General features: G+C 45.4%; 1 protein-coding gene across 1 annotated transcript in view; it reads left to right on the top strand.

The window, feature by feature from the left end:
- The window catches only part of LOC142566832 (nose resistant to fluoxetine protein 6-like), a 339,215-nt gene that overhangs the window by 152,244 nt on the left and 170,380 nt on the right, over positions 1 to 16,591 (top strand). The window contains exon 3 of the mRNA XM_075677724.1: positions 9,738 to 9,852. Coding sequence (XP_075533839.1) covers positions 9,738 to 9,852 — 115 coding nt within the window. The remainder of the gene's footprint in view (positions 1 to 9,737; positions 9,853 to 16,591) is intronic.

Genomic DNA, 16,591 nt, shown 5'->3' with positions numbered 1-16,591 from the left:
AACCTAGCGTGGTAGCCGCTCTCTAGGCTCGTATGAATGCCCCGGATCAACGCCCTCAAGGCCCGTATGGACAGTCGGATTAACACTCTTGAAATCGAAATCTCCGCGACCATGAATGCCGCGATCGACAAACTGGTAGAGGCCATTCCCTCTCTCATAACTCAACAAATCGCGTAAACCTCTCGCCCCACCCGGCGAGCAGGCCCAATTAAAGACGTGTCCGGCCGGTACCGCAAAATGTTCCGACGACAACTCGATTTCGATGACGAAGACAGTTGCTCTCTCTCCGGAATGGAGGATGCTTCCCTCCCTGTGAGTGCTGGCCCAGGAGCATCACCTTCGCGATCCCCTACCAACCTTACCGATCATGGCAAGCACCCCTAAACTCAGGAAATTTCCCTGATAAAAATTTGCCATCCCTACCCTAATTACCCAGTGGAAGCCAGAGGTTTCAAGGCCCACGCTTAGCGGCCCAACCTATGATTTTTCCTCACAACATTCGAGCACCTTCCTGCTGTGGTAGCCCTCCAGGAGCCAGGGAGTGGCGTCACACTTACAAATTACACCATGTTTCAGCAGGGCCCACTTTCTTGTATCTACGTGCATAAAAATTACACGGCCAACTCCGTTAACCTCGACCTCAAAACAGAATTCTCGTACGTGATGGTGACTCTTCTTCTTCTACGAAAACAAGACCCCCCACTACACGTTCTCAACATTTATTGTTCCCCAAGACTAGCCAACATCACTTTCGCAGACCTTTTTAGCCACCCCTTAAAGGCTGCGGGCTCGGAGCCCCTGGTGATCGTTGGCAATTTAAACGCCCCCAGCACACTTTGGGGACAGGCGCGTGAAGGGAAACGTGGACGTAATGTGGGGAAACTTATGTACACGCTGGGCCTTACTCTCCACACCGACCGTGCCCACCCAACTCGCGTTGGTAACTCCGTGACCCGGGACACGTGTCCGGACCTTATCCTCACCAAAAGCATTCAGTATGTAGACTGCGTCAACACCGAGGAAACCTTCGATAGCGACCACTGCATACTCAATACAACTATTCGCACCCATCCATTGGCAAGACCTTTGGCACAGGAAAATTCTCCCGATTGGACCAAATTCCGACAAGCCTACACCAACTCGACCCCCATTCAGGAGCAAAGTTTACGATATCCAATCCCAGCAATCGGTTTCCACCATTTGCTCCACGGAAACCCAAGTACAACTCTCAGAGGTGACACCGGAGGTAGACAACCATCTCCTTTACCTCTGGGAGGCCTGGCACAGCCTTGTCCGCCCATGGCGCCGGCAAAAACACAATCGGAAAGTCGAAATTCGCATCGCCGAGCTCACCCAACGAGCGGCAGAGTCCGCGACCCAGCTCGCTCACTCTGACAGGGTGGACCGATGCAACACGGCCACGCGACAAATGCCAAGTCGGAGTACGTGGCACCTCCTCCGCGCTCTAATCGACCCCACCCAAAGTCGAGCAGAAACACAAAAACATCTCCAACGAACCATTCACAGCTTCGATGGAGACACTTCAAAATTGGCATGTAAACTCCGAGATCAATACTTCTGTACTCAGCAGGACCCCTGAGGGCCGGCGTACTCGTATGCAGGTTCCGAGAACGCGGACATGGACCAACTGTTCCAGCTACACGACCTGAAGGCGGGCCTAGAATAAATGAAGCGAGGAACGGCACCGGGACGGGACAAAATCACAGTCAAATTACTTGCCAACCTTCCCGACTCTGCCTACTCCACACTCCTCGCTTACATCAACTCCATTGGGATCGGGGAGACACCCCTCCCAATTGATTTGAAGACCGCTGTGGTCACCTTGATTCCCAAAGCTGGATTTGCAGCCGACTGTTCGCAGCTCACGCATTATTGTTTCATGTATCATAGGTTCTGACAATTTCGAGAAGCAAGCGACCAAGTGACGACACGAAGATTGTGGCGCTCCAAGCCGATAGCTGGTCATCGGACCACCTGCCGAGCTGCCTCGTGGCTACAGCCTGATCGACTTCCATCGCGCAGGCGATCTGCGCCCCAACCCACGCAGAAGCGGCTGACATCGCACGCAGCGCCCTCCACTCAGTCGCCTACAAAAGGGATCGTCCACAAGCACCGAACGGGATTTGCAGCCGACTGTTCGCAGCTCACGCATTATTGTTTCATGTATCATAGGTTCTGACAATTTCGAGAAGCAAGCGACCAAGTGACGACACGAAGATTGTGGCGCTCCAAGCCGATAGCTGGTCATCGGACCACCTGCCGAGCTGCCTCGTGGCTACAGCCTGATCGACTTCCATCGCGCAGGCGATCTGCGCCCCAACCCACGCAGAAGCGGCTGACATCGCACGCAGCGCCCTCCACTCAGTCGCCTACAAAAGGGATCGTCCACAAGCACCGAACGGGATTTGCAGCCGACTGTTCGCAGCTCACGCATTATTGTTTCATGTATCATAGGTGAGTGGGTTGTGACGAGAGCTTCTTCAACTTCGTTACTCTTTAGGCTGCAAATCCCGAGTGTCGTTTGATTCACCATGGGCATTGATCTGTGTACTTACCGTGCGCGGATAGGCCGCTTTGTAGCGCATGGCCATTTTGCCAGTGGTTGTTCGCCAATATGGCTTAGGCCTGCCTTGGCTACTAGTTGCTGGCGCATGGGTGGACGCTGTTCCTTGGTTTTGTTTTGTATTGCTCATTTGATACTCTGCGCTGGCGACGTAGAGACCAACCCAGGCCCGGATAAGGTGGACCAAGTTCTCGCGCTTGTTAAAGAGTTAACGTTGTCAAACGAAAAATTTCAGAAAGACACTTCAAACAAGCTAAAGGATATTCAAACGAGCGTCACTGACATCAAAAGGCGACTCAGTGGTGTCGAAGAGCGACTAAAAGCAGTTGATAACCTGTGTCATGACGTCACCACCGTTAACTCAGTCGTTCAGGAATCGCAGGAGCAGCTGAAAACCATAGAAACTAAACAGTTGGAGCAGGCCAATCTGGTTGTTGATGACCTAAATAACCGTATGCGCAGAAATAACCTAATATTTAAGGGAATCCCGGAAGAACCAAAAGAAACATGGGTTGACACTGAACGCATCATCAACCAGTTTGTGTTAACTAAGCTAGGCTTCAATGCAGGCGAAATAGAGCGAGCCCACAGAATAGGTCGACCTAAAGCAGGTCACATCCGACCAATTGTCGTGAAATTCCTGAGTTTTAAAGACAAGAGCATAATTTTAAGAAATGCTTCCAAATTGAAAGACCTGCAGAAGCCACGCGTGTGGATTGAAGAAGATTTCTCGGCCCGAATGCAGCTCATCAGGAAAAAACTCAGAGATTTCGCTCGCGATGTGCGTAAGCCTAACGAAAAATATACTGTGGTCTACGATAAACTTCTTCTTGGAAACAAATGTTACACCTTTGATTCATCACAAAGCAAAGTAACCTGTCTTTCAACGCGCAATGAAGCCGAAGTATGTCGGCTGAATGAGCAACCTACTGTTGGCGCACGAGGGGACGAAACTAACCAGAATGATTGACACAGTCATGCTAATCAAGGTGATTCATTGTCACTCCTGCTGTGCAACTTTCGAAGCATGTTTCACAAACAGGACCAGCTATGTGCATTTATTGAGGCTTGTTCTGTAGATATTGTTCTTGGGACAGAAACTTGGCTTACACCCGATATTGGGGACAACGAGCTGTCGCTCTCTAGGAACTTTACTATATTTAGAAATGATAGGGTGGGCGCACGGGGAGGCGGTGTTGTAGCTGCCGTGAAATCTAATCTATGTGCTCGCGTTGTTGACACGCAGTCAAATATTGAAATTTTGTGGATTTCACTTCAGGTCTGTCCCTCTGTGACTTGCGCAGTCGGGGTCTGTTACCGTCCGCCTGATGCTACTTCTGAATTCATCGAGAGTCTTAATCATTCCCTAACTTTAATCCAAGACAAGTATCCAACTTCACCTATAATCCTTGCTGGCGATTTCAACTACGCCACAATAAATTGGCAGACGTGTACGCCCCTAGGTTGCGCAAGGAAGAGCGAATGCAAGGAATTTCTCGATGTTCTTTGTTCATTTGATCTGCATCAAATAGTTTGCAAACCAACACGTGGAAACGCTATTCTAGATCTAGTTCTCACAACCGAACCGGAAAATATGCTTGTTCACGTCCTTGAATGTATTAGCGACCACAACGTAGTACACTGTGAATACCAATTACAAAGTAGTAAACCAGAAAAGGCAACGAAATCTATTTACGATTACTCCCGTGCAAACATCGACGCGATTCTTACAGACCTGTCATATTTTTCTGTGTGGTTCTTGGAAACCATGGCTTATCGCAATACAAATGATAACTGGCTCGCTATCCGAAGAAAGCTTATTGAACTGAAACAAAAGCACGTTCCCAAAATTAGAATAACGTCATCAACACAGAGCACATGGTTCACGTCCCAAGTAAAGAGAGCAATAAATAAAAAGAAACGCCTTTACTCTAAAGCTAAGTTGTCCCACTCGGATGGTGATTGGCAGCGATACCGAGAACAATCAAATAAATGTAAAGCTGAAATTGAAGCATCTAAAGACAAGTTTTTTAACGGTGACATCGTCAGCATGATAATGAACAATCCGAAAAAGTTTTGGAAAGTAATTAACCCTAAACACTCTTCTCAATCCACTATACCAATCATTAATAACGGTGAGCTACTCTCACCATCTGAAGCTGCGACTGAATTAAACTCGTTTTTCAGCTCTGTATTCACAAACGAAAATCCAATTCCACCTGACCTTACGTTTCCTTCAATTAACTCATCTATGAATGATCTCATAATTACACCAGAGGGAATAGAATCGGCCATCGATCGACTTTCGAATAACTCAGCGCCAGGTCCAGACGGCATCTGCACAAAAATGCTTAAAATGACTAAACCTATAATATCTCCCGTATTAGCCGCCCTTTTCCAGCAATCAATAGATACAGGAATTGTACCAGATGACTGGAAGGTCGGTCGTATCACTCCCATTTATAAATCAGGTGACCGATCAATGCCCTCAAACTATAGACCTATATCCTTGACTAGTATTCCATGTAAATTACTTGAGCATATCATATCTTCCGCAGTTATGAAATATTTATCTGAACATAACTTCTTTTCTAACAATCAACATGGATTTCAGAAAGGACGCTCTTGTGAAACACAGCTTTTTGAACTTATAACTGATCTTCATCAAGCTGTTCACGATTCCATAAAAATCGATGCCATATTTATTGACTTCAAGAAAGCATTCGATAAAGTTCCCCATTCTCGCTTAATTATGAAACTTAGCCGGCTTAACATACATGGTAAAATTATAAATTGGATCTCAAGTTTTTTAACCAATCGCTACCAATTTGTTTCCGTAAATGATCACTTTTCCGCTTTAGCACAAGTTAAATCTGGCGTTCCTCAGGGATCCGTACTTGGCCCAATCTTATTCTTAATTTACATTAATGACATCAGTAACAACCTGACCTCAACAGTTCGATTGTTTGCAGATGACTGCGTTCTTTACAGACAAATTATCACCTCTGAAGACACTAATATTTTACAGGCCGACCTAAACAAAATTTCACTTTGGTGCGAGCAATGGCAAATGGAAATTAATGTTTCTAAAACTAAAACAATGACATTTAGCAGAGCCAGTAACGTTCACTTAAGTTCATATTTTATGAACAGCATATGCATAGAGAATGTGTCTACATTAAAATATTTGGGAGTCCATTTAACTTCTAACCTTACATGGAATGATCACATTGATGAAATAATTTCGAAAGCAAATAAAACACTTGGATTCATTAGGCGAAATTTGTATTTAGCAAATGAGTCAACTAAATTACTAGCCTACACAGCTCTAGTTCGCTCAAAGATTGAATACGCTTCCATAATATGGAATCCAAACCAGACTTACCTAATAAACAAGCTGGAATCTTTACAAAATAAAGCAGCACGCTTCTTCACTAAAACATACTCTAGAACATCCAGCATCACGGCTATCAAAGAGTCCCTCCAATTACCGTCTCTAGAAACACGACGACTGTTAGCACTGCTTTCCCACTTCCACAGATTGTATCATACCCCGTCATCCTTTACAGCATCCCATATCAAACCCCCACAAAAAATTTTTCCCCGCCTCGACCACCCCTTCAAAGTGCGTCCCATGTTTGCACGTACGAATCTCCTGCGACAATCACCGCTCTTTCTAGCTATTCATCACTGGAATAAGCTGCCAAAAGAAATTGCTTGTATACGTGATCATGACTCATTTGTTAGTAATTTGAAGCGCAGTTTTACGCATGTTGGGTAAAAGCAGAATTTTATGCCTTTGACGCATTGTAAGTGTATCTACATGCTTTGTATGGAGTGTTGTTGTTGTTGTTGTTTTCATCATGTATGCAATTCTCTTTCCTTTTTTTCTTTTTATATTTTCTTGTTGTATTCGGTGATCTTTACCACGGTGTTCTATATTGCCTTCCCCCCCTAATTGTGTTTGACATATCCTGTTGTAACCCCCCCCCCCTATGTAATGCCCATAAGGGCCTTTAGGGTATCTGAATAAAAAAACACAGACAACCTCCGCCCCATCTCCCATACCTCTTGTATGGGGAAATTAATGAAGACGATGGTGCGCGACAGGCTGTCTGAATTTCTGGAGAACAAAAATGTTTTCGCAGACACCATGTTCAGGTTCCGCCCACACCGATCCGCACAGGATGTCCTGCTTCAACTTGACCAAGAAATTGTCGATCCGATCGAGTATCCCCTCAATGACAAAAGTAGTACTCGCTTTGGATTTGAAGGGAGCCTTCGACAATTTGACGCACGAAATTACTCTAACACATCTTTCCCAAACGGATTGCGGCCAAAACAACTTTAACCACATTAGGCAATTTCTCACTGACCGACAATCATACATTCGGATTAAGGACAGCCAACACGGCCCATACCAATTAGGCACAGGACGGACTTTTGACTCTCAAATGGTGGAAAATCCGCTTACGGACAAAACGCTGGTGTCCGCAGAGTCCTCTCAATTTCCGATTGAAGATTTTAACCAGCCCTTGTCGATCCGACAACATTTGCCGCTAGAAATCACTGCAGGAAGACAGAGCCTACGTGACACACGTCCACTCGCCACGGCAGTGCTGCATTTTTCAAAGGTAGAACTTCCTTCTCCAGGAAGCTGTTCGTCTTGTAAACCCTTCGCGTGGAGTCACTTGGTGTTCAGTTACATATGAGCCAGGAGCCCATGAAAAGCAAGAACGTAGTCTTCAGAAAAAGAAATCAACAACCGAGATGGCATAAGCGGGAGTAAATCTGCCATAGGGAAAAAAAAGACAGAAAAGCGCTTAGCCCACAAAATGACATTGGTAATATACGATGAAAGACTGGACAAGTTGAACGCATCCGTTGTACTGGCGCGTAGTAAACAGCTTATACACAGCAAATCAAAAGCGCGATCCATCCCGCCTTTTCCTGTGTACGTTGCTTAGTGCATAATGCTTTTCTAAACCCATGGTACATACTGTGTCGTCATGCCCTATATGTTCGTAGTTTGTTTGCAAATGCATTTCGAAAAAAAGTTATCTTTATCACATTCAGATATCTCTCGATTCAGATTGTTAGAAAAAGAATCAGATTTCCACATTAACCCAATAAAATGTTTGTCATCATGCCCAACCTTCTGTGTGCATTCGAAACCGATACCGAAAGCTTAAGATTACAGAAAGCACGCAATTTCGCACACACTACTGCCGCATGTCACACACTACTGCGCATAGGTATTGTTTTATTTTATTTGTTATTTTATATGATATTATTAGGTTATTATATTTGTTATATTTCGTGTTGGAAGCTATAAGGCGCTCATAGGATGGTTCTGTGGTCATTCGTGGTTTCGAATCAGGCGAAAGTGTCACTAGAGGACTGCGCGGCGTCTACGTATTTGGCTTGTATACAATGCGCGCGCTTCATTTCAACAGTCGTCTGTGCCCCTTTCGGAGCTCCGACTTGTCGATATGGCATATTTAGGACAACGTCGTAGTATTTCTGGACTCATGGCAAAGTTCAAGGCGCACTGTTTGCACGAAAGTCCTTCGAGAACGAACATGCACCAAACGAAGGCGGCTCATCAACCTACAGGGGACACGAAGAAAAGTGAAGGCGAGTTGCAGATCGCGCAACATCACACTTTTTTCACTTCTATGGTAGGCCGCATTTATGAGTCTAGTGGATTTTAGGCCTATCAGACTTTGATTTTGTATCGGCACATAGGTTTCGAAACTTGAACCTTGTTTTTCTAAACACTTTATTTTTGGCAATCTCTGCTCGAGCGAACTATCATGGCACGTTTTCTTATCCACACTTTGTAGAAATGTTATGTACTATTTCATTATACACAGACTTGTGCAATGAACCAAAATAAATTTAAAGCCACTATGCTCTGGATAGAGGGCACACCATTATCACGCAGTAAAGCTTTAAAGTACCCGCAAATTCTTGGATAAAAGCTTGCAATCAGCCGGAAACTTTTTATATTTCTTTTTGTAAAGACAATACGATTCGTCCTAGAGATGTGGCAATAACGAGATCATCTGTCAAGGATCCCCGACCATCATTTGGCCTCCCTACCAGCCTAGAGACCTCAAGCGACCTTTTCAAGAGTGATTAACTCTCATCAAGAGTGCATACCGTCATATTTTACACCGGCGACGAACCTACGAACCTGTGGTACCTACGACAGCCTCAAGTGAATTTTTTTATTCCTGGAATTACAAAACAGTCCAGTCATCAATCGCCGGCTCTGAAGCAACTTACGCTCTTATTACTGCACCAGACGTATCATGACGGCATACCTATATGTACCGATGGTTCGACCTCACGTACCAGCTCAACTGCCGCATTAGTCGTTCCAGCCAAGAAGGTTACAGTTAAATTCAAATTGTCGCACACGACTACATCTACATCGGCAGAACTTGCAGCTCTCCATGCCGCTATGATGTACGTCACCAAAGAGCCAACAGAGAAATGGGTCGTATTTTGTGACTCTAAGGCAGCCCTTCACAGCATCAAGTCTGCATTACGTCACAGAACTTACGAGCACATATCTGACATCAGGGAAGTGCACCACTATGCTCTCGATAGAGGGCACACCAATTTATGCACGCAGTAAAGCTTTAAAATACCCGCAAATTCTTGGATAAAAGCTTGCAATCAGCCGGAAACTTTTTATATTTCTTTTTGTCAAGACAATACGATTCGTCCTAGAGATGTGGCAATAACGAGACCACTTTTGCAAGGAAATTCTGCATCTCTTGAATACTTGTCTTAACTAACGTGGCCTTCCTGTCCTACTTCGCACATACTTTCAGCGGCTTCATCCGGCCAGGATCATGAAACCTAATAGCCCCTTCCACTGCACCCCACTATGGTCTGTGGCCACGGATATGACGAGACACACTTTTATGTGCCACACAAATACACGTATTGCACAGTGTTTGCCCCTCTAGTTCTCATTTAACATGTCACGTCAGCCGGTGTACTCCATTGTCGATTTCGCAGCTGCTGCAGGCAGATTGTACCCCAGTTTATTTTTCTGAGCGCTAACTCTACGTTCGATCGCAGCGACACCAAATACTCGTTTATACTCTGCACTTATATTGATGTTCTTTACGCACAGGTAATCAAGGAGACCCTCGACGTGTCCTGGGGACTCTACACGACCAGGCTCCGGATGGGCATCTGTGTACCGGATCAATGTTCACCTCCCGAGATCCACAGGATGCTCCAGGCAGGCACGTATACACCAGGTGCTCAGCAGGCTTCGAAAGGGGTCGTCCAAAATGACGACTGTCGCAACCATAGTGTTCGACGATGACCTTTTGGTGCCTTCTTCTCAACACAGTTAGAGGCATTTTAGAACAATGACACGCAGTTAATGGCTTGTTATCTTTAGCGCATAGGCGCTGACTACCGGGAAGCTCCGGGGCCCAGCCCCCCCCCCCTCCGAAATATCAGTACCATAGTTCTGTTAGCCCACTCATTTGAGGTTTGTTTTGAGTTGCCTCTACCTTTTATTTAAATTTTATTATGGCCTCAAGACATCATTGTTAGCGTGGACGTGCATGGCCCTTAATTCATACTTTCGCTTTATTTCTGCAAATGCTGATAATAGGAGGACAAGCGCATTAGAAGCACTAGTGGGGCTACCTCATCCTTAATTTCTCTCTAAGATTTCTTTTTTTTATTTACACTGTGAACATCATGCACAGACGCAATATATATTAATATACACACAGTACAATGTTTGCTATGTTTCTAAAGAGAAGGCGGTAGCCAACTAACAATTATTTTTAATGGTATTTGTTTATTTATTACATATTGCAGACACGAAGCTCATGCAGGGTAAATAAAATACAATATTAGGTCACTAGTTAAACAATGCTAATACAACAAAATTCTGCAATAATACAGTAATAATGCTCATACAAAAATTGACCACAGCTAACTCAACTTTTATAAAGGCAATATTTCCTGCCATTAATGGTGCGTGGAAAGAAAGAGCATTTAAATGCGTTGGTTCGGCCAGAATAGGGGTTCGAGCATCGTGTTGATGTTGGCGAGTAGGTCTCGTCATTATTGGACTCTCATACATTCGCGGGTTGAGTGCCACTTTCTTAATAAGTAAATGAGAAAGAAAGTCGAGCGGTAATTTTTTTCGAAGCGATTAAAGTGTAGGAATACTGCTAGACCTAATATCGAAAATGTGTTGTAAACAAACCGGATAACCTGTGTTTGCATTCGCTCAAGTTTCTTTGTGTTACACTGACTGTAGGGATCCCAGATAAGACAGGCGTATTCGAGATTCGGTTGAATTAAATAGTACCAAGCGAGTAGTTTAACAGAGGATGGGGCGTGTTCAAGCTTGTATTTGAGAATGCACAGTTTACGGAAGGCAGAGAAAGACATATTTTGCACCTGAAGGTTCCAGGACAGGTTGCTGCAAAGGGGGATACTTAATATTAATAGTTAGAAATTTGTTTCAGTCCACAAGAGCCTAGGATATAGGTATTCGAGAGAGATAAGTTCTTGCATCCAATGGGAAGAAAAACGCTTTTCTCAACACTGAAGGTCATCCCCCATTGAGTGTCATCAATAGAAAATTTTACTCAGAGTAGCATTCAGATCATCTTGGTCACTAGTGTTGGTAATTTCCTTAAACAAGCCACAATCATCTGCAAATATTCTTATTTGAATGTTGGGTTTTACAACATCAACACTGTCATTCACGTACAAGAGGAACAACAAAGGGGCCAATACAGTTCCGTGTGGCACCCCAGATGAGACTGGAGGACAGGCTGAGTGATGCCCACCCGCATTCACGTACTACTCGCGATAGCCTAAGTATTCAGCGATCGAAGAAACTAGTTATGGTATGCCGTAGTGTTTTTATAATATATATATATATATATATATATATATATATATATATATATATATATATATATGTGTGTGTAGCGTAAATATAAAAGCTGTTCTGACGAACAACTTTTCGTCACAGTTCTTCTTTCTGTAACTTTGACAGAATGACAATTAATATTGTTTGATTGATTGAATGGGGTACTTATCGAGAGCTTTACAAAAATGCAGAAAAATTAAATTAATGTGGCTGTTCTTTTCAAGAGAAGAAGCAAAAGTCTGAATGCCGTGACTAGTTGTGTTACTGTAGAATATCCCTTTCTGAAACCATGCTGAGAGTTATGGGCGGTAGTTTTCTAGAAGTAGTCGGTCGCCTTTCTTAAAAATGGTCACCACACGGGCTGTCCTCCAGTCCTTCCGCAAACTCGAATACGACAAGGAAGCATGAAATATGATGACAGGGTACTTTGCGAAAGGCTCGGCAAATTGGCGAGGAAAAGTAACGGGTATGTTATCGAGTCGAGAAGAACTTTTAGTTTTCAAGTAGCTTTTAGTAGCGCGCAAAATTGTCACGTGACTGGGCCTCTCGAGGCACTTTACGTGTATTCGCGAGCTTCATTCATGCTCCGAAAACACATTTATGTAGCATGTATTGAGCACCAGAAAGCTGTATCGGGAGTTTTTCATGTAGCTCTACAATTTTCTCGTTGATGCTTTTTATCTAAATATATTATTTGAGAAGTCGATTAATTAATTAGGACTAATTGTGTAATCACGTAGAGTGAACATGACCTTGGTTCTGTCAAGCTACGTGACCTTCGCATATTTTTAACCTCTGGCTTAAGCTGGTTGGGACACCCTGAATATAATTTACTCAATAGCCGAAATGAGTCCAAGTTGCATTCACACGAAATCAGAGTCAGCAGCAATCATGCGCAGCAGCGCTTATGCTCGGACTCGCAATAAATTAAAAAAGAAAAACATCAGCCCTTCCACTCTGTGAAGAAGGACTAGCAGCGAAGCTGTAGTGCGTTTTACCTCGTTCAACGCATTTGTATATGTATAGGTATTATAAGCATGGTATTACGCTCAACACGCGTCCGCAAAATATAAGAGCCAAGTACTGAGCTCCGTGGAAACTGCCGCTAAGGTCGCCTATATGAAGTGCATGGACGCATGTTATGAGCGTCCCGTTTGGAACGTGGCAGTGGGTTTCGCCACCAAGCTCTTGTTAGTATATTGCCTGCTGTCCTATATAAGTAAAAAAAGAGAAAAAAGAAGAAGGAAACACCATCGATTCCCATAACCAAATTTCCTGAACCCCTGTTGTGAACTTAGTTTGTGTGCGCCTACATTGCTTGTTGTTTCCCTACTTTTCTTCAACCAATCTTCCAATTGCCGTAGATTAATCGCTATTGCGGACATGTTTACTTTCACCGTGCTCTCGCTGAACCCAAGGGCTTCAAGGAGGTCAGTGATTCCTAAATCGACTGATGGGCAGATACCTTCACATTCTAATGAAACATGCTCCATCGTTTCCCTAGTCTTACCGCAGCAAGCACATGCTCCTTCTTCCTTCTTATATCTCCCTTTATAGGTGCGTGTTCTAAGGCATCCTGATCTCGCTTCAAAAAGTAATGAGCTTCCCTCAAAGGGAAGCTCATTACTATTTGAGGAATACACACACCCGCTGGTCCTGGCTCCCTGCTCAGTCGTGATGGAAGGGACGACCCCGCACGTCTACCGGCGACGGCGACGTCAGCGGCGGCCGCCTTCAGGAAGCCGATCGGTCAGCAGAGCGACAGCGAGGACACCCATGTTTACTCTCTCAGCAGTGAGGACACTTCCGGTGACGACTTCCAGCTTGTGCAGAGCCGCAGAGCGAAGAGAAGAAACACCAGAACGTCCTCATCGTCAAGCATGCAAACAGCAAGACACACCCAGAGGCCGGACGCCAATACCATCATATTTGTGCTCTTGCTTCCCACCGTCAACATGAAGCTACTCAACAAGCAATCTGTGTCGATGTCACTGGAAGCCCTGGTACCAAATGAAATATCAGACATTCGAGTCAACACCCGAAAAAAATCTACTGGCGGTTCATGTCCAGCATGCGGCGGCTCTGACCACTCTACGCAGCGTAACGGACATCGATGGAATTCAGGTGCGCTCTTACATCCCTGTGGGATCTGACGTAGTCACCGGCGTTATCTACGACGTAGACGTCACTATCCTTAATAAAAACTTGTCAATTCTTATCAAGCCAGCCAATGATGAGGTCATTGTTGATGTTAAACGGCTAAGCAGTTCACGCTGCGTGAAGATTGCATTCAAGGGTAAATATATACCCTGGCATGTTAAGGTGGGATACTGCAGACATGCAGTGCGGCCTTTCATTGCGAAACCTCTTCAGTGCCGCAAGTGCATGAAACTGGGACACGTGAGCAGCGTCTGAGGAAATAAGGCAGCATGCGCCCGTTGCCCCCAGCCCCACGCTGCAGATAAATGTGACGCGACTTTAATGAAGTGTGCAAACTGCGGAGGGTCACACGAAGCTTCATCGAAGAAATGCCCGCATATTAAGAAAGAAATGGCTATCTTGAAAGAGATGGCGAAAGATCATTCATCTCATCGTGAAGCCGCCGATAAAATCAGGAAACGACGTTCACGTCGCCGGCGCTCCTCAAGGAAGGGTGTTGTCTCTGCGACGCGCATGCCACTTCCTAGAACACCACCTCCTCCTCTGCCGCCCAGGCCAGATACCGCGGAAAGGACCGCGAAGAACAAGGCCACTGAGAAGACCACATCTGCATAATTTTGGCCGGCTCTACCAAAACGACAGCATCCACCGACAGAATCACATCAAAATTTTGTTGGACAACCCCGGACGTCTACTGTCAGTGATTTATGCGACCAAGACAGGCAAGTGGCAGATATGCTGCAGTCGCTACTTAATACAATGCGCATCATACTTAACTAGCTGCAAACCCCAGCAGCTCGAAGTGCTCTGCAAATACTGGATGCACTAAATCCAGTGCTTGCTAGCATCGTTTAAGCATCATAGCTCGACCAATAGTCCCCTCCTTCCGCACTGAAGTTAAAAGTGCGTCGATCTTTCAGTGGAATGCTAGGGGTCTAGAACCCGTATAGCAAACTTTCGTCAATTAATTTTTACAAATCGCTTTCCCATACTGGTTATTTGCGAACCAAATACATCAACTCCACTCAGACTGTCCGGTTACGAATATTTCGTCTCGTCCACATGCGGTGCGAGCGCGAAAGTAATGATCTACATCCGCACGGACTTTACATATGTCCCTAACGCGGTAGAGCCTCATGACGACAACCAATATGTCTGCCTGAATATCCAAAAAAAGGATGTGTCATTTACACTAATTGGAGCCTACATATCCCCAGCGGGTCAGTTTGACGACGAACGACTTGAGAAAACATTACTGATGAGCAATGGCCCCTGGTTTATTACAGGTGACTTCAACGCGCATCACCAGCTATGGGGAAGCACTACAATTGATTCCAAAGGCAGGAGTCTCGCCTCCTTTGCATCCGGCCATGATTTGTGCTGTGTGAATGACGGCAGCCCTACGTTTTTGCGAGGGACGACCTATAGTAGCTGCTTGGACTTAACTTTGGTGTCACGGCGCTTTGCCTAAAGCGTCCACCGGTTTACGGACATTGAAACACATGGAAGCGACCATATTCCTACATACATAAAGATTAGAGGAGTTGAGCAACGCTCCTCTGCTATCTTGCGTTCAGTTGATTGGACAAAGTTTAGGGAGGATATGGATGACGCATGTCGGAAAGGCCTTTCACACATTATCGAAGATGTAATCGCGGAGATATTGAAAACATCCATCTGCTCGCTCACAAGGTCAGCAAGGCGAACAGACTTGGATATGGAACTGGAGAGGCTGCGTGCGGCACGCCGACAGACGCACGAAGTACGTCTTGGATCTGAGAGCTTCACGACGCATACAGAAAAAAGTCCAGGGTCGTATGGATAAATTGGAAGACCAGCGATGTAAAATTTTCTGTCAGTCGCTTGATCCCCGAAAATCGCTCTCGCACATATGGAGAACGGTTAGGGGTCTTCGCTCATCTCCGCATCAAAGGAAGCCCTTTGCTGCTCTGGCCCTCTATCAACTCCGCTCGGAACTTCAAGTGGCTGAAGAGTTTGGTGCGCGGGTTGCTGGGTTCATGGCCATAATTACTGACGCAGCATTGAATGACATCCCTGAGGCACGTCTACCAGAAATGAACGTGCCCTTTTCGCTCGAAGAGCTCGATGCTGTGTTGGTGACCTGCAGGCGTTCTTCGTCACCAGTACCTGATGACGTGACGTATGCTGCCCTATGCCACCTTGGATATGAAGCACATGATGAGCTGCTCGATTACTACAATGAGTCTTGGTAGAACGGCGCGTTCCTAGACAATGGACATCAAGCCGCTTGATCCCTATTCTGAAACCTGGAAAGTCTGCGCTTGAGCTCTCATCATATCGTCCGATTGCGCTTTCGAGCTGCGTCGGTAAAGTGATGGAAAGAATGACTGTTGCTCGCTTGCAATGGTACCTAGAGTGATTCAACATCTATCCGGACGCCATGACGGCCTTTCGTCGAGGTCGCTTGTCTATTGACAACGTCATTGACATCGTAACCCTCACTGCGTCTATCTAAAGAAAAAAATTAGTTGCCATTGCTGAGGTCTTTAAATTTCTGGGCGGGAAAAACTGGGGTACACTAGTCCGTTATATGATGCAGCTCTACAGGGCACTGTTTCTCGGACTCCTACGTTACAGTCTACCAGTGTTGTCAATTGCATGCAACACGAACTTTCGCGCTTTGGACAGCATACAAGGTCAAGCCCTACGCACGTGTTTAGGGCTGCCTCGGTGCACGTCAACAGCAGCAACAATTGCCATCGCTGGGGACCATATGATCCAGACACACGTAGCTGTCGACTCTCTCAGAGCGTACATGCGCCATCTGTCAAGGATCCCCGACCATGATTTGGCCTCCCTACCAGCCTAGAGACCTCAAACGACCTTTTCAAGAGTGATTAACTCTCATCAAGAGTGCATACCGTCATATTTTA

This window comes from Dermacentor variabilis, unplaced genomic scaffold (genome assembly GCF_050947875.1).
Source record: "Dermacentor variabilis isolate Ectoservices unplaced genomic scaffold, ASM5094787v1 scaffold_13, whole genome shotgun sequence".
Taxonomy (NCBI): Eukaryota; Metazoa; Arthropoda; class Arachnida; order Ixodida; family Ixodidae; genus Dermacentor; species Dermacentor variabilis.
The sequence above is the reverse complement of the archived record's forward strand: the minus strand, read 5'-3'. Positions and strand labels throughout refer to the sequence as shown.